A 21,667-nucleotide genomic window follows, 5' to 3' on the forward strand; every position below is an offset into this window, starting at 1 on the left:
AATACTTGTGGGCCAGCTGCGGCACATAGTTAATCCTCTGAGAAAGACAAAGCAAGAGGAAAGCAGGTTTAGGTTGTGAGAATGTTTCATTCGTTTTGTCTTAAACTGAGTAAAAGTGTCCTTAGGCTGACTTCAGAGTAATCGGTACAGTGAAAGCATTGGTAGAATAGCTGCATTTAATTAGAATGCAGTACTAAATACAAAAAAAAGCAACACTCACATCAGCCAGAAATGGGGTGGCAGGTAGCCTAGCGCTTAGCGCAATGGGGTGGCAGGTAGCCTAACAGTTACAGTAACAGTTAGAATGTCCAGGTGGCAAGTAGCCTAACAGTTACAGTAAAAGTTAGAATGTTAGGGTGGCAGGTAGCCTAACAGTTACAGTAACAGTTAGAATGTTCGGGTGGCAGGTATCCTAACAGTTACAGTAACAGTTAGAATGTTCGGGTGGCAGGTAGCCTAACAGTTACAGTAACAGTGATAATGTTCTGGTGGCAGGTAGCCTAACAGTTACAGTAACAGTTAGGATACCTGCCACCGAACATTCTAACAGTTACAGTAACAGTTAGAATGTCCGGGTGGCAGATAGCCTAACAGTTACAGTAACAGTTAGAATGTTCGGGTGGCAGGTAGCCTAACAGTTACAGTAACAGTTAGAATGTTCGGGTGGCAGGTATCCTAACAGTTACAGTAACAGTTAGAATGTTCGGGTGGCAGGTAGCCTAACAGTTACAGTAACAGTTAGAATGTTCGGGTGGCAGGTATCCTAACAGTTACACTAACAGTTAGAATGTTCGGGTGGCAGGTAGCCTAACAGTTACAGTAACAGTTAGAATGTTCGGGTGGCAGGTAGCAGGTAGCCTAACAGTTAGAGCAATGGGGTGGCAGATAGCCTTGCGCTTATGCTACCTGCCAGGGCTGCCTAACCCTCTTCCTGGAGATCTACTGCCCTGAGGGTTTTCAGTCCAACCCTAATTTAGCATATCTGATTCAGCTAGTTTCAGGTCTGGCTGAGCAGCTAATAAGTAGAATCAGGTGTGTTAAATTAGGGTTGGACTGAAAACCACAGGACGGTAGATCTCCAGGAAGAGGGTTAGGCAGCCCTGGCAGGTAGCATAGCAGTTGGTGTTGGGCCAGTAACTGAAAGGTCACACGTTTGAATCCCCGAGCCAACAAGTTGAAAAGTCTGTTGATGTGCCCTTGAGCAAGGCACTTAACCCTAATTGCTCCAGAGTTGCCGTTAATTGTTTTAATTTTTTTAATTGAGCCTTTATTTAACTAGGAAAGTCAGTTAAGAACAACTTCTTAGTTACAATGACAGCCTACCGGGGAACAGTGGGTTAACTGCCTTGTTCAGGGGCAGAACGACAGATCTTTTTACCTTGTCAGCTCAGGGATTCGATCCTGCAACCTTTCTGGTTACTGGCCTAATGCTCAAACCACTTGACTACCTGACGCTTTTCTCTCGTCTGATTGTTTTATTGTTCAAACAAACTTTTTCTGCATTTATTCACTCATTTGTTTTAATTTCCACACCGTACCACATTTGTTTTGTCTTTGTATGCCTCTATTTTGTGAAAAAGTATATTTTCCTTTATCAGAATCTTTGTCCTCTATGACCATGTACATACTTTTCAATGGCTTCAATTCGTACTTTCGCCACTAGGGGCACTGCTTTTGGCACCAGTATTGCCTCACAAGTAAGATTCATGGTAAAAAATATATATCTGCGCACCAGTGCTGCCTCACAAGCACTATTCATGACAACAAAAAAACAAACATGTCCGCACCCAAATATTGTCTATTATATTGACAAGATAGTCAAGTGACCACTCTCACAATGGGAATACATGTCCTCAAAGATGGAAGACAGGCGAGAGGAGGCGAGACCAGGTGGGACCATTATGGTCAATGAGAGGGCAGATACGTGTGTGAACAACAAGCCAAGAAGATCAATAGAGAACTCATCTTTGTATCTGTGTCATTATAGTATCTGTAACAGCGTGGGCAGTGCCATTGAGGCTATCTCTTAATGTAGTCAGTTTAATTTTTCTTCATTGGCAGATTGCTCCCAACTCATAGGAATCCCCACTCAGTTGACAACTTTAAAATGGGGGAAGTCCTCAGTGGCCATGTCCATGCTAATATGGGTTATATCCATGAGGTAAGCCTGATTATCAACAGCGATGAGACAGCCTACAGGGAGGCGGTGAGGGCCCTGGCAGAGTGCAGGGCCCTCAAGAAAATAACCTCTCCCTCAACGTCAACAAAATGAAGGAGCTGATGGTGGACTTCAGGAGACAGCAGAGGGACCACGCCCCCATCCACATCGATGGGGCCACAGTGGAGTGGGTGAAAAGTTCCACAGCATGCACATCACTGACAACCTGAAATGATCTATCCACACAGACAGTGCGGTGAAGAATGCGCAACAGCTCCTCTTTAACCTCAGTAGCTTGGTGAATTGTGGCTTTGCCCTTAAAGCCACCGGAGCCAGGGCATGTTCACCCCGCTATCATATAGAAAGTAGAGACAGCACAGGTGCTTCAAAGCTGGGGCCCGAGAGACTGAAAAACAAGTAATGGACTTGTGCCCCATTTAAGCATGTGCATCGTTCTTGGGACGTTGTCAGTTAACCCATCTATATTATAGCTTTCCTTGGCTGGCTACTCAGCCTCATAATTGAGATTTTGGGCAGACTTGGACATGTGCAATTAGGGTTGCAAAGCTACTGGTAATTTACCAAAATTATCAGAATCTTCTGTAATGTTGTTAATTACGTTGGTAATCCATGGAAATATATGGTAGCTTTGGTAATATATACAATTCTAATATATACATTCAAACCTTGGTAGTTTTTAGTAGTTAATAACTATAGTGGGGTAGCTAACTACTGGACTACTTTTCAGTAGGAAATCATTTCCTTTCTTTTTTGGTTACTTTAGTTCAGTAAACTATATTTTTCTTAAGGGTATTTAAGCGTAGCTTCACTTAATCCAGAGTGAAGTAATTGGTAGCGTCATAAACTAGATTTTCAGAGTAGCTTCCTCAACGGTGGGAGCCCCGGCTAAGGCTGAGTTGACCCAGCGAGAGAGAGAATAGAGCAGGAGAACTTGACTGCAGAGCTAAGCTGAGCAGATCTGATCTCCTATTGTATCTGAAGAGGTTGTTGATGTCCAGATCATTGTGCAGGCCATTAATGTACAGGAATCCGTCTCCTGGGTGGATCCCCATGGTCTCACTCACTGGTGTTAGTCAGCCGCTGCAACAGAGAACAACTCACTGCTGTTAGTCAGCCTCTGCAACAGAGAACAACTCACTACTGCTTGTCAGCCTCTGCAACAGAGAACAACTGACTGCTGTTAGTCAGCCGCTGCAACAGAGAACAACTCACTGGTGTTAGTCAGCTATGTCAGCCTCTGCAACAGAGAACAACTCACTGCTGTTAGTCAGCCTCTGCAACAGAGAACAACTCACTACTGCTTGTCAGCCTCTGCAACAGAGAACAACTCACTGCTGTTAGTCAGCCTCTGCAACAGAGAACAACTCACTACTGCTTGTCAGCCTCTGCAACAGAGAACAACTGACTGCTGTTAGTCAGCCTCTGCAACAGAGAACAACTCACTGCTGTTAGTCAGCCGCTGCAACAGAGAACAACTCACTGCTGTTAGTCAGCCGCTGCAATAGAGAACAACTCACTGCTGTTAGTCAGCCTCTGCAACAGAGAACAACTCACTGCTGTTAGTCAGCCTCTGCAACAGAGAACAACTCACTGCTGTTAGTCAGCCGCTGCAACAGAGAACAACTCACTGCTGTTAGTCAGCCGCTGCAACAGAGAACAACTCACTGGTGTTAGTCAGCCTCTGCAACAGAGAACAACTCACTGCTGTTAGTCAGCCTCTGCAACAGAGAACAACTCACTGCTGTTAGTCAGCCGCTGCAACAGAGAACAACTCACTGGTGTTAGTCAGCCTCTGCAACAGAGAACAACTCACTGGTGTTAGTCAGCCTCTGCAACAGAGAACAACTCACTGGTGTTAGTCAGCCTCTGCAACAGAGAACAACTCACTGGTGTTAGTCAGCCTCTGCAACAGAGAACAACTCACTGCTGTTAGTCAGCCTCTGCAACAGAGAACAACTCACTGGTGTTAGTCAGCCTCTGCAACAGAGAACAACTCACTGCTGTTAGTCAGCCGCTGCAACAGAGAACAACTCACTGATGTAAGTCGAATACTATCCAAAACCTAGTATGCACTGAGAATACAAAGCATTAAGGACACCTGCTCTTTCTATGAAATAAACAGACAAGTTTAATCCAGGTGAAATCTATGATCCCTTATTGATGTAATTTGTTTAATACACCTCAATCAGTGTAGTTGAAGGGGAGGAGACAGGATTTTTAAGCCTTGAGACAATTGAGACATGGATTGTGTATGCGTGCCTTCCAGAGGGTGAATGGGCAAGACAAAATATTTAAGTGCTTTTGAACAGGGTATGGTAGTAGGTGCCAGGTGCACCGGTTTGCGTCAAGAACTGCAACGCTGCTGGGTTTTCACGCAGTTTCCCAACGTGTATCAAGAATGGTCCACCACCCAAACGACATTCAGCCAACTTGACACAACTGTGGGAAGCATTGGAGTCATCATGGACCAGCATCCCTGTGAAACTCTTTCGGCACCTTGTAGAGTCCATTCACCGATTTAATTGAGGCTGTTCTTAGTGCAAAAGGGGATGATAAGTGCACATGTTTAGGGACAAACTGTCAGGGATCTATGGGAAGAGTAAAACATGTACAGTCACCATCAGCTTTTTCTCCCCCATACCTGGAGTTTCCAGGACAAAATGGACAAGTTCCTTAGGATGTCCACATTATATAATGAGTAAGCTAGTATCAAATATGAAGTTAACAACCTAGTAACTTAGTTACTTATTTCTTCACAATGTCGAGTAACTTTCCAGTCTTATTTTTGCTAGTTGAACATCAGAGTAACTTTATAATGATGTGGCTTAGACAGAAGCAGACATGGATTGTGTATGCGCCAACTTGACTACCTGACATGATGACTCCTTGCTGCCCCCAGTCCACCTGGCCGTGCTGCTGCTCCAGTTTCAACTGTTCTGCCTTATTATTATTCGACCATGCTGGTCATTTATGAACATTTTAACATCTTGGCCATGTTCTTTTATAATCTCCACCCGGCACAGCCAGAAGAGGACTGGCCACCCCGCATAGCCTGGTTCCTCTCTAGGTTTCTTCCTAGGTTTTGGCCTTTCTACGGAGTTTTTCCTAGCCACTGTGCTTCTACACCTGCATTGCTTGCTGTTTGGGGTTTTAGACTGTGTTTCTGTACAGCACTTTGAGATATCAGCTGATGTACGAAGGGCTATATAAATACTTTTGATTTGATTTGAAGCAGTCTAGGTGTAGTCTACTTTTGGCGATAAAACCCATTTTTAATCTCTAAAATCTGTGGGGCCCTCAGACGGTAGTATATCTACAGCTGACTCTGTGAACATGAGCCACACCGCTGATTCAGCACTAGTGGGTTGTTGCTCACAACCGCTGTCTAAAACAAGTTACATCCTAGGATTGGATTCAGGTCTACAAACTGGGAGTACTTCTTCTTTCATTTCAAAAGGAATATTTATTCCTGTAGAATGTGCGAGGGGTTTGAAATAGAAAGAGTGTGAGGCGGTGTAAAGGTTTACCTTGGCTCTGACTTAGGTATGTTACAGAGAATCAATCTTTGGTACAGACGATGGTGGAAGCAGCTGCCTGGAAGCTTAGATCTACACAATGAAACATTTTTCATTTTCATCAAAAGTTACAATTATTTTAAATTTACATGTATATACAATAAATCATATATTTATTTGTTTGATTCGGAAGTACTCTGTGAAACTCTGTGTACTGCAAAGTCTGTACACATATCATTAGCTCAATGTCAAAAATGTTCAAATAGAATCAACACCTTTCTATCAGGACATCATGCTGTGTCAAATTGATTGAGTTATTGGGTTATTGAGAGCTTCTTTCCCTTTTCATTTCCATTCATACAATCAAAGCCATAACACATGGGTGGTTGGAGCAACATGTGGCCAAGCCCGGTCCATTGATCATGTGCTTGGCAATCTTTAAATCTCTCTATTGTACAGAATAATATTGTACGTAATAATATGATTGATTGCTTTAGTAAGCTCTTTAGTAAGTATAGTGCTATGATTTCCGTTTCATTCCCGTTTCATTCCCATTAATCAAACTGTTAATCAAAACACAGCGATCCTCACAGTCACAGATTCAGTGGTAAGCCCTTTGCTAATGGGTAGGGCAATGAGTTTTTACTGTCTTTATTTTACCAGGCAAGTCAGTTAAGAACAAATTCTTATTTTCAATGACGGTCTAGGAACAGTGGGTCAACTGCCTGTTCAGGGGCAGAACGACAGATTTGTGCCTTGTCAGCTCGGGGGTTTGAACTTTCAACCTTCCAGTTACTAGTCCAACGCTCTAACCACTAGGCTACCCTGCCGTCTAGTTCTAACTAGTCAGGTCATGTGGTCAGGAAAAACTTGTAGCATAAATAATGGTTGTTCCAGTACCACTTTGAAGATCCCACACTTTGAGAAGGGCCATGTCGTTGGTGCTCTCCAACAGATGCTTGCGGAGAGCCCCTAGCTGCTCCTCCAAATCTGGGTGTGATTTTCTGGGATGGAAGAAGGGAGAAGGTGATTATATTGTTCCAATCTCATTATACAAATACATTGACTTACATATACATTGACTTACGTCAATTTCCCGACGAGAAAGCCGTGGACTTCATCAATGTCATCCTGTTCACTGTTCTCTGTTCCTTGCTGTATTGAAAAGTAATAGAGTTGCCATTAACGTTCTTCGATTAGCATCTGTTGAATATATTTTAATACAGAATAGACATGCACAAACACACTGTTTACTTGTGTGTCATTCACAGCTTTGTATTCAGTGCTTTTTATGGTCTATTCAACACCATATCCAGAGGAAAAGCATATGTTGAGACTGGCTCCTGTAGTGGAAATAAAAAACTACGGAAATATAATCTTTACCATCATTTTTTGTTTGTTTTAATCCAAAAATGAGAACCAATGACCCTGATGTGTCTGGAATACCGACACCGATTAAGTGGGAAGAAAAACATTTACTTCTAGGACTTCAAGGCCTATAGGAAATCATGTTTTTCCTTTGTGAGTGGACCGACCCTTTTTCATTTCCATGACCCTTTGATTCTTAACATTTTCTCCACATCTCAGAGACTCTCTGAATGTGGTTTGGTGAACTCTGTGGTACATCTCTGAAAAGAACACATTAGTGGTGTTCCTCACAGTGTCAGACCATCCGTTAGTCAGGCCTCAGCTAACTTCCTCTGCTTTTTCCGTGTTCTTCTGCTGAACACTGGCAGCTAATGCAATCCATGTGTAGCACAGTCCTGATGACTTTGTCCTTTTGTGGGTGTTAAAGCCGGCCTTCTTGCCACCCCTCCCGTTCCATCTTCCCACAGGAGCTCAAGGTTGGGACCAGTGACCACGCACCGTAAAGCACAAGCTTGCTGTCCATTGTCACTTCTAAGCCTTAATATCAACAACATTCATTTAATATTGGTTTGAAATCCCAATCAGATTTTCACATGTACAACAGCACAGCCAACCATTATGAGGTTAAGCAGTTGCTGTGTGTGAAGTAGGCCTATTTAAAAATCATTTTGACTTGGAACGAGGCTGAATTTGGTTAATATTAAGTCCCCTAAGGTTAGCCCACATAATGTGATTCCTGAAACAAAATAAGTAGACTGCAATATACATATAGTCTATTTGGATAGAGAGATTCTAAAACATAGGCTATAACACAGCAAATAACACGATTCACCAACAATGTCCTGTAGGCTATAGGCTATTTTTTCCACAAAGTGTTCTTCGTGGGAATGAATCATCCTCACTACCGATTGTCAGAACCATGAGTCAACAATTTATAGTAGACTCCATGCATCAACAATTTATAGTAGACTCCATGCATCAACAATTTGCAGTAGATTGTATGCGTCGACAATTTAGAAAAGCCTATTGTATTGTTACGCGATATCTGGGATCTGTCCATGGTGCTTGAAGTCGAATGTGATTATGGTTCATTCCCACGAATGGTGATCCTAAAAATATATATATATTTCATGTCTATATTTATTTTTTCATGAATGTATTAATATCGTGCAAACTGTGTTTCAATAGCTATTGGCAATCATGCAACCATGTCAATGCATGAAACAGGCTGCATGAAGTTTGTAGCCTACAGTATTTGGATCGGACTGGATACATTTTCCCACCTTCGATTGGCTGTCGTTTTTATTTTATTATTCTAACCATTGACTTTCGTAGAACATTTTCAACGTGCTTTTGGTTAAATGATCTTAGTATAAAATCTACTATTTGCTAATTGCCCAGCACTAAACTCACATTCCGTTCTCAATTGCTCATAGATTATTTTACGAAAATCGACTTTCGGTTCTCCAGTCACTTGTGTGTGCTGATTGATCGGTAAGAGCTGAATGCAGGCTATCGGTTCTACGTCTACGAGATAAGATTATGAGCCCTTTCTCCTATGCTAGCCTATAGCCAAGGTAGCCTACAATATGTGTCCACATAAATCAATAGATAGGATATGACAACGAAGAGTGCGTAACATGATCACGGAGTCTTGGATACAGCATCTTCAAGTAGCCTGCAATATTTGAAACAAACTAAACCGCGCGATGTATGAGGACGTTTCAGGACCCATCCCATTGTAGTCGGAGCTGCAGTCACTTGCCTCATAAGGATAACGTCTGACGTTTCTCCAGTAACCTCCAGCCTACATGCATGTTTGTGGTGCTGAATTTAAACAGACGGGATTGTTTCGTGAGACGTAAATTGTCATTTGTTCGGATCAGAATGAAACATTTTGAATGGCTCGTTTCCACTTACAATTCAAGTACGAGGGACGTTAGTGTGCAGCACCGTCTGTGAAGTTCAGACAACCAACAAAGGATATGGAACCGAAATATGACATGTTTTTGGTTTGTTGCAAACCTGCCTTGTTTTAAATGATCTGCGTTGATGAATATGAATGCCGTATCCTTAAAACATTACGGTAGGCTACATGTTTAGACCAGAATACGCTTTTTGATAGGTCTTGTCCATCAACATGTGGCACTTTGAAGGTCCGTAGACATTATGATGAATCAAGAAGCAACTACTGAAAGGATAATGTGTAATAATTCACACTAATATGAAAACACCTTATTGTTATAATGGATGAGAAATCCAATAAGCTGATCTTAGTTCCTATTTTAGCTGTTCTTTTTGTAATGATAGGCTATCAATATATCTGTCCAGCTGGCAGCAATTCTTGCCACTTTAATACCGGGGAAAAATTGAGAGGGGCCAGTCTACTTTCTACCCAATATCGGACAAACGAAGACTTTTACACAGAACTGGAGGATGACAGCCCACCGAAACTGCCGTCAAAATTCAACTTTACTGAACGAGACCTTCAGCGGCACGTGGATTTCAATATCAAAGGAGACGATGTGATAGTGTTTTTACACATTCAAAAGACTGGTGGAACCACGTTTGGAAGGCACTTAGTTAGGAATATTCGTTTGGAGCAGCCATGCGACTGTAAGTCAGGGCAGAAGAAATGTACATGCCACCGACCAGGCAAAGACGAGTCCTGGCTGTTCTCTCGGTTCTCTACGGGCTGGAGCTGTGGTTTGCATGCCGACTGGACAGAGCTCACCAACTGTGTACCTGTCATAATGGACAAGAAGAAAGCTCAAAAGAACAAAAGGTACTGTATAACATTCTATGTGATCTGTTGTGTTTCTCTCTCTGTGTGTGTGTGTGTGTGTGTGTGTGTGTGTGTGTGTGTGTGTGTGTGTGTGTATACACATTTTACTATCCTCGAGAAATACCTTTACATTGACAATCACACTTTCAGTAGCATTGCCTTCATGAAAAAGTGCTTCTACTTCTGCAATTGCAGCATAGCGTACTTACAGTTAAACGTTGAACTTCGAGACTATGAGCTGTAGTAATGCAAAACAGACATTTTAAGTGACCTGAAACAACACTGAGTTGTTGGTGATGCTTTACATGTCTCATCGGTAGAGACATCCAAATGCTTCTACACCTGCATTGCTTGCCTGCATTGCTTGCTGTTTGGGGTTTTAGGCTGGGTTTCTGTACAGCTCTTTGAGATATCAGCTGATGTACGAAGGGCTATATAAAAAAAATTTGATTGATTGATTGATTGATCCAAATCAAATCCAAATGATACTTTATTGGTCACATACACATGGTTAGCCGATGTTAATGCGAGTGTAGCGAAATTATGTCATTCTAGGTCCGACAGTGCAGCAATATCTAACAAGTAATCTAATCTTCCCAACTACCTAATGCACACAAATCTAAAGGTATGGAATAGGAATATGTACATATAAATATATGGATGAGCGATGGCCGAGCAGCATAGGCAAGATGCGATAGATTTGTGGTCACCAACCTTTTCTGAGTCAAGATCACTTTTGCAGTCGAAAAGCAAGCTGATCTACTGCTCAGATATATTTTTTTTACATTAACCTCACACAAATAGATTTGTAGGAATAAGGTTTGGGCGGTAGGTCTAATACATTACCACAGCATATTGGCTATATGATTGGCCTGACAATATTGTTAATCAGACCATGTTATATTTCAAAACTCGAGCTTTGATGACAAAATATATCAGTTGGTTTAGCACTTGTGAGGCACTGTGGAGCATGAATTGAAATAATTAGCTTTTTTATTTTACTGGACTGATGGTACCTGCATCTAATGGTCAACGAGGTCAAATCATGATGTCAGTGATCTTCAGGTCGAAAAGTCGGTGCGACCACTGCAATAGATGGTATAAGATACAGTATATACAGTATATACATATGAGATGAGTAATGTAAGATATGTAAACATGATTAAAGTGGCATTATTTAAAGTGACTAGTAATCCATTTATTAAAGTAGCCAATGATGTCTATGTAGGCAGCAGCCTCTCTGAGTTAGTGATGGCTGTTTACCAGTCTGATGGCATTGAGATAGAAGCTGTTTTTCAGTCTCTCGGTCTCAGCTTTGATGCAACTGTACTGACCTCACCTCCTGGATAGTAGTGGGGGGAAGAGGCAGTGGCTCGGGTGGTTGTTGTCCTTGATGATCTTTTTGGCCTTCCTGTGACATCGGGTGCTGTAGGTGACCTGGAGGGCAGGTAGTTTGTCCCCGGTGATGCGGTGTGCAGAACGCACCACCCTCTGGAGAGCCGCTGTGGCGCCTTCTTCACCACACTGTCTGTGTGGGTGGACCATTTCAGTTTGTCTATGATGTGTACGCAGATGAAGTGACATTTTTCCACCTTCTCCACTATGTCCCGTCGGTGTGGATAGGGGGGTGCTCTGTTGTTTCCTAAAGTTCACCATCATGTCCTTTGTTTTGTTGACATTGAGTGAGAAAGTTGTTTTTCTGACACCACACTCTGAGTGCCCTCACCTCCTCCCTGTAGGCTGTCATTGTTTGGGAATCAAGCCCACTATTATTGTGTCATCTGCAAACTTGATGATTGAGTTGGAGGCGTGCATGGCCACACAGTCATGGGTGAACAGGGAGTACAGGAGTGGGCTGAGCCTGCACCCTTGTGGGCCCCAGTGTTGAGGATCAGCGAAGTGGAGATGTTGTTTCCTACCTTCACCACCTGGGGGTGGCCCATCAGAAAGTCCAGGACCCAATTGCACAGGGCGGGGTTGAGACCCAGGGCCTCAAGCTTAATGTTGAGCTTGGAGGGTACTATGGTGTTGAATGCTGAGCTGTAGTCAATTAATAGCATTCTTATATAGGTATTCTAGATGGCGCCGACAGAGATAGTCGCCTCGCTTCAAGTCCTTTGGAAACAATGCAGTATTTATTTTATTTTTTATGTATTATTGCTTACATTGTTACCCCAGGAAATCTTAAGTCTTATTACATTCACCCAGGAAGAACTATTGGATATAAGAGCGACTTCAACTTACTAACATTATTACCAGGAATACGACTTTCCCGAAGCGGATCCTCTGTTTGAACCACCACCCAGGACAATGGCTCTAATCCCAGAAGCCGCCCCAAAACAATAGAGCTGCAGAAGAGGCAGACGGAGCGGCCTCCTGGTCAGGCTCCGTAGACATGCACATCGCCCACCGCTCCCGAGTATACTACTCGCCAATGTCCAGTCTCTTGACAACAAGGTAGATTAAATTCAAGCATGGGTTGCCTTCCAGAGAGACATCAGAGATTGAAACATTCTCTGTTTCACAGAATCATGGCTCCCTCGGGATATGTTGTCGGAATCGGTTCTTCCACCGTTCTTCTCCATGCATCGTGCCGACAAGAGATAAACACCTCTCTGGGAAGGGGAAGGGAGGGGTGTATGCTTCATGATTAATGACTCATGGTGTAATCATAACAACATACAGGAACTCAAGTCCTTCTGCTCACCGACCTAGAATTCCTTACAATCAAATGCTGGCCATATTACCTCCCAAGAGAATTCTTGTCAGTTATCGTCACAGCTGTGTACATTCTCCCTAAGCAGACACCAAGACAGCCCTCAAGGAACTTCACTGGACTCTATATTAACTGGAAACCATATATCCTGAGGCTGCATTTATTGTAGCTGGGAATTTGAACAAAGCAAATTTTAGAACAAGGCTACCTAAATTCTATCAGCATATTGATTGCACAACGTGCGGTGGTAATACACATCACTGCTACTCTAACTTCCGCAATGCATACAAAGCTCTCCCCCGCCCTCCAAATCCGACCACAACGCTATCTTGCTCCTATCATCTTAAAGGCAGAAACTCAAACAGGATGTACCAGTGACGAGAACCATTCAACACTAGTCTGACCAATCGGAATCCACGCTTCAAGATTTTTTCTATCATGCGGACTGGGATATGTTCCGGTTAGCCTCAGAGAACAACATCGATCTATACGCTGATTCGGTGAGTGAGTTTATGAAGAAGTGCTTTGGAGATGTTGTATCCGCTGTGACTATTAAAACCTACCCTAACCAGAAACCATGGATGGCTGGCAGCATTCGCTCAAAACTGAAAGTGCGAACCATCGCTTTTAACCATGGAAAGAGGTCTGGGAATATGGCTGAATATATTCAGTGCAGTTTTTCCCTCCGCAAGGCAATCAAACAAGCTAAATGCCAGTACAGGGACAAAGAGTTGCAATTCAACAGCTCAGACACGAGACGTATTTGGCAGGGTCTACAGAAAATCACAGACTATAAAAAGAAAACCAGCCAGTTCATGGACACCTACGTCACGCTTCTAGACAAACTAAACACCTTCTTTGCCCAATTTGAGGATAATACAGTGCCACCTTCGCAGCCCGCTAACAAGGACCCCCCCCCCCCACCCCCGTGTATTTGACCAATACCATTTGATTTGATTTGATTCCTCTTGTCCAGATGGGATAGGGCAGTGTGCAGTGTGATGGCGTTGGTGGACCAGTTAACCGGGAGATTTCAAATGCAGCTGGTGGCAATCAATCACTCTCTGCACAGAGAGATAGTGCTGCAGAAGACAGTGGATGGATGTGATAGAAACCTGAAATATCGTAAAAGTTTGGTTACAGTGATGAGTTGTGTCAGGCGGAGTGGGATGTGTAAGTCTATAAGGTGTTACCAATAAAATGGGCATCTCTGCAATAACAATTAACTGAACCATAAAATGTTGCCACTGCTAGGAATTTGCGATGCTTGCTATATGCCCAGAAGTGTTAAGTAAGTGCTTTCTGTTTGATCGGCTTGTCACTTTCCCTTGAACTAGCCTGGAAACATCACAGGGTACAAGGTTAGGAAGGGTGGGAAAAGTCACATGAAGTTCATCCGTTTTTAGTGTGAAGAAGATTCTCTCTCCTTCACCACTATGAAAAGATAGCATGGACATTGATGTAGAACATAAGGGATGTTGGCCAGTCACAAGGTTCAGAGCCTCCCTGGAGGATTCTGAACGCAGCTCTGTTTCCTCAGAAACATTTCCACCACTATCGACCTCTTGAGCTGTAGTGAACACACACAAACTGCCGTTTACACTTCTGGCTTGTCTTCAGCCAAGCCTTTCAAATCGACATCTACAGTGTAGCCTATTCATTTCGCTATTTGTGTTCAAACATGATGTGGTCAGTGTATACACCATTGAGAAACTCTTCGATTTTATATATATATTTTTTTTTTCGGGGGGTGGATTACAGGAGGGTTATTCAAGAGGACTGTCTGAAAGGCATGCCAGTTCATAGTGTGGGTTGTGTGAGTTTTACCCTTTTGTCTGGTATCTGTTTCTGTGCAAACACTCTCTATAATCTTCAAGTCAACCATGTAATCTCTAATCTAATCCATTATAGCTTCCTTTTAAGAATTGTACCTCCGCTGCTCACTGTCTGTGGCATGAATTGTAATGTGTCCTCCAGACCTGATGTTAATTTTCTTAAACAGTTCAGTGAAAATCTCACTTTATAATTTCATATTATTTTAACTCATACCCAAATAATGTTGTTGACTAATCCTAAACTCGTATTTGTGGCCTAAGCATAAATTGGAGAAAAAAAAAACACTTAAAAAACCCTACCTCAAAAACTTACATCTCAAACAGACCGTATAAAACATACTTGCTATTTCCTCACACATTACCAGTCGAATGTTTTAGAACACCTACTCGTTCTATGGTTTTTCATTATTTTACTATTTTCGCGATTGTAGATCAATAGTGAAGACATCAAAACTTTAAATAAAACATTAAAATAACACATGGAACCCTGTAGTAACCAAAAAAGGGTTAAACAAATAGAAATATATTTTCTATTTGAGATTCTTCAAAGTAGCCACACTTTGTCTTGATGACAGCTTTGCACACTCTTGGCATTCTCTCAACCAGCTTCATGAGGAATGCTTTTCCAACAGTCTTGAAGGAGTTCCCACATATGCTGGGCACTTGTTGGCTGCTTTTCCTTCACTCTGCGGTCCAACTCATTCCAAACCATCTCAATGGGGTTGCGGTTGGGTGATTGTGGGGGACAGGTCATCTGATGCAGCACTCCATCGTCCATCCGTCGATATATATCCAAAATGTCCATTTATTTGGCGCGTTTGATCCAGAAAAAAAGCTGGTTCCAACTTGCTCAACATGACTACAAAATATCTCAAAAGTTACCAATAAACTTTGCCAAAACATTTCACACTACTTTTGTAATACAACTTTAGGTATTTTTTAACGTAAATAATCAATCAAATTGAAGACGGGATGATCTGTGTTCAATACAGGAAGAAAACAAACTGAAGCTTTCTGGTCACGCGCCTCTATCTAACAGTACACTTCAAGTGACCCTCGTTCAAGATGGCTGTACTTCTTCATTACACAAAGCAGTAACCTCAACCAATTTCTAAAGACTTGACATCCAGTGGAAGCGATAGGAACTGCAAGATGTTCCCTTTGAAATCTGGATTCCCAATGAAAACACATTGAAAAGAGAGTGACCATAAAAAAAAATCTGAAAGTTCTGTTATACTCACAGACATGATTCAAACAGTTTTAGAAACTTCGGAGTGTTTTCTATCCAAATCTACTAATAATATGCATATCTTATCTTCTGGGGATGAGTAGCAGGCAGTTGAATATGGGCATGCATTTCATCCGGACGTGAATATACCGCCCCCTTTCACCAAGAAGTTAAGAAGGAAAGAAATTCCAAAAATGTACATTTAACAAGGCACACCTGTTAATTGAATTGCATTCTAGGTGACTACCTCATGAACCTTGTTGAGAGAATGCCAAGCGTGTGCAAATCTGTCATCAAGGCAAAGGGTGGCTACTTTACTTAAGAATCTCAAATATAGAGTATACAGTGCCTTGCGAATGTATTCGGCCCTGTTACGAATCCCTTTTGGCCCGACGGTCTAGGGGGGGTGGTAATGAGACCCGTAACATAACTCATGCAAATTATTATTGTGACAAAGTAAAAGTGTGAACGAAATAACCACGACAACAGAAATCTACCGTCAAACTCTAGGTTTATTTATAAACACACGGTAATGGGGGGGAGCAGGAAAAGGGGCTGAGCTGGACCCAAGGAAAGAAACAATAAGTATACAAAAACACACCCCTAAGCTAGACTAGCCTACTTTAACAACAGCTAACTAACTAACCAAAAATACAGTGGGTGGTCCGCCCAGTTCTAACTAGTGTATTTAACAAAGTTCACCTACGGGTAGTGTATGCCCATGGGCGACTTGTCTTGTTTCCCCCTTTTCCCACCAGCAACAAACAAATACCATAACTAAAAATAATACTCACAGGTGATGACAAAGTGCTATGAAGTGCTTTAAACAAAAGAGAGGTTAAGACACAAAGCGAGAGTGAAACACAGAGACCTACAGACATGGCATTACAGAGAGATTGAGCTGAGCTGAGCTGAGCTGAGCTGAGCTGAGCTGAGCTCAAAACAAACAAATGATGGGGTTTTTAAACCATGGGGAAGGAACTGTGATAGGTCAGGAAATAGGAGGAGGTGTGTCTTCTGATTGATGATTGATTGGGGAGTGATGATTTTCACCTGTGAGGGGAGAAGGAGAAAAAAGAAACACACACACAGGATACACACAGACACAGGATAACTGTATCCGTAACAGGCCCCCTTGAACTTTGCGACCTTTTGCCACATTTCAGGCTTCAAACATAAAGATATAAAACTGTATTTTTTTGTGAAGAATCAACAACAAGTGGGACACAATCATGAAGTGGAACGACATTTATTGGATATTTCAAACTTTTTTAACAAATCAAAAACTGAAAAATTGGGCGTGCAAAATTATTCAGCCCCTTTACTTTCAGTGCAGCAAACTCTCTCCAGAAGTTCAGTGAGGATCTCTGAATGATCCAATGTTGACCTAAATGACTAATGATGATAAATACAATCCACCTGTGTGTAATCAAGTCTCTGTATAAATGCACCTGCACTGTGATAGTCTCAGAGGTCCGTTAAAAGCGCAGAGAGCATCATGAAGAACAAGGAACACACCAGGTAGGTCCGAGATACTGTTGTGAAGAAGTTTAAAGCCGGATTTGGATACAAAAAGATTTCCCAAGCTTTAAACATCCCAAGGAGCACTGTGCAAGTGATAATATTGAAATGGAAGGAGTATCAGACCACTGCAAATCTACCAAAACCTGGCCGTCCCTCTAAACTTTCAGCTCATACAAGGAGAAGACTGATCAGAGATGCAGCCAAGAGGCCCATGATCACTCTGGATGAACTGCAGAGATCTACAGCTGAGGTGGGAGACTCTGTCCATAGGACAACAATCAGTCGTATATTGCACAAATCTGGCCTTTATGGAAGAGTGGCAAGAAGAAAGCTACTTCTTAAAGATATCCATAAAAAGTGTTGTTTAAAGTTTGCCACAAGCCACCTGGGAGACACACCAAACATGTGGAAGAAGGTGCTCTGGTCAGATGAAACCAAAATTGAACTTTTTGGCAACAATGCAAAACGTTATGTTTGGCGTAAAAGCAACACAGCTCATCACCCTGAACACACCATCCCCACTGTCAAACATGGTGGTGGCAGCATCATGGTTTGGGCCTGCTTTTCTTCAGCGGGGACAGGGAAGATGGTTAAAATTGATGGGAAGATGGATGGAGCCAAATACAGGACCATTCTGGAAGAAAACCTGATGGAGTCTGCAAAAGACCTGAGACTGGGACGGAGATGTGTCTTCCAACAAGACAATGATGCAAAATCTACAATGGAATGGTTCAAAAATAAACATATCCAGGTGTTAGAATGGCCAAGTCAAAGTCCAGACCTGAATCCAATCGAGAATCTGTGGAAAGAACTGAAAACTGCTGTTCACAAATGCTCTCCATCCAACCTCACTGAGCTCGAGCTGTTTTGCAAGGAGGAATGGGAAAAACTTTCAGTCTCTTGATGTGCAAAACTGATAAAGACATACCCCAAGCGACTTACAGCTGTAATCGCAGCAAAAGGTGGCGCTACAAAGTATTAACTTAAGGGGGCTGAATAATTTTGCACGCCCAATTTTTCAGTTTTTGATTTGTTAAAAAAGTTTGAAATATCCAATAAATGTCGTTCCACTTCATGATTGTGTCCCACTTGTTGTTGATTCTTCACAAAAAAATACAGTTTTATATCTTTATGTTTGAAGCCTGAAATGTGGAAAAAGGTCGCAAAGTTCAAGGGGGCCGAATACTTTCGCAAGGCACTGTATGTTGATAACGTTTTTGGGAGATGCGATGGATCATTGGGGATCATTCAATCTTCCCTTTCTTTTGTTGTTCAGTGAAATCATCCTATGTGAAGAGTCAACTCATTTAATTAAAGTTAAATTTGTAACTAAATAGTTTTAAAAAGATTCTATTGGAAGGTTTTAATCATTTTCAATTATGTCTACTTATGAGAAGATCATGTTTATGTTTCTGTCTCCAATATGATATGGTAAATATATCCAATGCAAAAAACATCTACATTTAAATGGTGTTAATATTAATTTGTACATATTTCCGTTAATTCCCATATATTCCTTTTAATTCCCACGGAAAGTTTCCACCTCTGAATATTCCGCGAAATGTGCAACCCTACTCAGAATCATATTTTTCAAGGAACTTGAAGAAACTTCACATCATTACATTATCGCTCTCCAAACAGTGTCAGATGGTGTTCTATTCAGCTGGAATGGAGCATGGTGTGATTTTCACACACCTGAAAGCTGAGAGTGTGTGAGCGCAAGGTGCTCCAGTCACCTTAGTTATTAACCAGAGAGTGAATGAGAGTGGGAGAGTGAGAGCGAAACAGAGAGTGAGAGAGACAAACAGAGAGAGAGAAACAGAGTGAGAGAGAGAAACAGAGTGAGAGGAAGAAACAGAGAGAGAGAAACAGAGAAAAAGAGAGAGAGAGAGAGAGAGAGAGAGAGAGAGAAACAGAAAGACAAATGCAGTGAAAGAGTGTGAGAGAGAGACAGACAGAGAAACAGAGAGAGAGAAACAGAAAGAGAGAGCGAGAGAGAGAGAGATAAACAGAGAGTGAAACAGAGAGAGAAAGTGAGAAACAGAGAAAGAGAGAGAAACAAAAGGGTGACTGTTGTTTCTTCCACTGCTACTGATTACCCAGCAGTCTCTCTGTCCTTGCTTAGATTATTGACAACATTGCTGCAAACTTTGGCGAAATGGCAAATCAAAGCCCCGCTCTGCCAGATGACTTTGTCATGCAAAGTAACAAGGTTCATGCAGTCTCATTGATTTACCAAAGTTAATTATGGTCTTTAATGATTGTTTTCATCTCATTTGATGGAATGACATTCAATGTTTGACTTTGTCAGCATCTTCATTGGCTTGTTGCAGCATGCAGTTGTTACACACAACTATAAATGTCAGCAAGAACCATTCATTTTAAAATGAAAAACTCTGTTTAGCAGTCGTCTTGACATTTAACAAATCACTGGCATAGCTTTGGAAAAATAAGTAGATTGACTTTCTATATCCCCATCTTAAATCTGCTTAAGATTCAATTATTAATGTGTTGGTACATTGTAACGGCGTTCATCTGTTGAAGGAGAAGCGGACCAAAATGCAGAGTGGTGGTTACTCATGTTCTTTAACGTAGAATCGACGATACATGAAATAACTATATAAATACAAAAACAACAAACGGAACGTGAAAACCTATACAGCCTGTCTGGTGAACAACTACACAGAGACAGGAACAATCACCCACGAAAACACTCACAGAATATGGCTGCCTAAATATGGTTCCCAATCAGAGACAACGAGAATCACCTGACTCTGATTGAGAACCGCCTCAGGCAGCCAAGCCTATGCTAGACACACCCCTAATCAGCCACAATCCCAATGCCTACAAAAAACAACAATACGACAACACAATAAACCCATGTCACACCCTGGCCTGAACAAATAATAAAGAAAACACAACATACTAAGACCAAGGCGTGACATACATTTGATATTAGCTACAGTGCTTCTTCTCATCTGTTCTCTTTTCAAAGTTTTCACATGTGATTGAGCTTAAATTTCACATGTATAACATTTAGAGTTCACATTTGCACCTCGTATACTGTATATAGCATCTTTTCACCTCATGTGGAATTGCAAGTTCACATTTGAAAGACATTAACATGTGAAAATCATATTTGCAGTTTCACATCTAAAACAACTCCACATGTAAATCCACATGTAAATCTCACTTTCACATGTGGAATTGCAAGTTCACATGAGGGGTTAAAATGGTGTTATTCTCCTCACATGAAAATAAATTGCTGTAGGAATGTTTCCACATGTGTAATTGCAATGGCTGTAATGCCATTCTGTAAAATTAAAGAATAGCCTAGTTGAGTATAATAATTCAAGTGTGTTAAAAATAAAAATGTATTTTTTCTGTGCCATCCACTCCACTATTACTGTAGTCGTCCATAGTGTTGCATTGATACACATGTATTACTTAACACTACCACTAAGGCGAGGCATTCTGAGTGTTACTGCTGCAGGGGCATGCCTCTCTTCTCCGCACTTTGGTCCGTGACTGTTGGAAGTAGTGAAGTGGTAGTAGTGGTGAAAAGAACATAGAAGCTAGCTCTCAGTGTTTCCTTTTTTTTATCCTGTTTTACGGTTTGTACGCGTGGTTACGTATTCAAAAGATAACATGTTTCAGTAAAACTGAGTTGAGGTTTCTGGTCATTTTGAGTGAGTGAAAAAACGAGTGATATTGTCCCAGAGTAGCCAAGTAGCTAGCTAGCTCAGTTTTGTATGCAAGTCAATGAGAACATTTATAACGGGAAATAAATGTGTGCGCCTGTGTGGGTATGAACAGTGTGTGTTAGTACAGTTGAGCTCCATGGTGCGTACAGCATGGTGATAAATGCTCCTGCATTTCCCCACAACAATTTAGAAAATAATAGATTCACAACCTCACCATTTCCAGGACAATCAGAGTAATGAGCAACCTGCAGCATCAGTAATGGTCTGTTATTATTCACATGGCACAGCGATGACACGCGTCTGCCCCACTCCTGGCTGAATAATACACCACATCATATTTTATTAATCGTAGCCAATGCAGAGAGGCCTGCAATTACTGATTACACCTTACCACTTAGATCAGATCACTCAGCCATGTCTGCCTGCCCCCCCCTGTCCCTGGTATCACCCAGTCATGTCTGCCTGCCTCCCCCTGTCCCCGGTATCACCCAGTCATGTCTGCCTGCCTCACCCTGTCCCCGTTATCACCCAGTCATGTCTGCCTGCCTCCCCCTGTCCCTGGTATCACCCAGTCATGTCTGCCTGCCTCCCCCTGTCCCAGGTATCACTGAGCCATGTCTGGCAGCCTGTCCCTGGTATCACCCAGTCATGTCTGCCTGCCTCCCCCTGTCCCCGGTATCACCCAGTCATGTCTGCCTGCCTCCCCCTGTCCCTGGTATCACCCAGTCAAGTCTGCCTGCCTCCCCTGTCCCCGGTATCACCCACTCATGTCTGCCTGCCTCCTCCTGTCCCTGGTATGTCTGCCAGTCATGT

At 42.2% G+C, this 21,667-nt stretch overlaps 1 protein-coding gene across 1 annotated transcript in view; it reads left to right on the forward strand.

Annotated features, from left to right (window-relative positions):
- Nucleotides 1–8,554: 8,554 nt before the first annotated feature.
- Nucleotides 8,555–21,667, forward strand: part of LOC118386392 (heparan-sulfate 6-O-sulfotransferase 3-B-like) — a 137,954-nt gene continuing 124,841 nt past the window's right edge. The window contains exon 1 of the mRNA XM_035774125.2: nt 8,555–9,847. Within this exon, the coding sequence (XP_035630018.1) occupies nt 9,309–9,847 (539 nt within the window). The 5' untranslated portion in view covers nt 8,555–9,308. The remainder of the gene's footprint in view (nt 9,848–21,667) is intronic.

Source organism: Oncorhynchus keta, chromosome 7 (assembly GCF_023373465.1).
Source record: "Oncorhynchus keta strain PuntledgeMale-10-30-2019 chromosome 7, Oket_V2, whole genome shotgun sequence".
NCBI classification, from domain to species: Eukaryota; Metazoa; Chordata; class Actinopteri; order Salmoniformes; family Salmonidae; genus Oncorhynchus; species Oncorhynchus keta.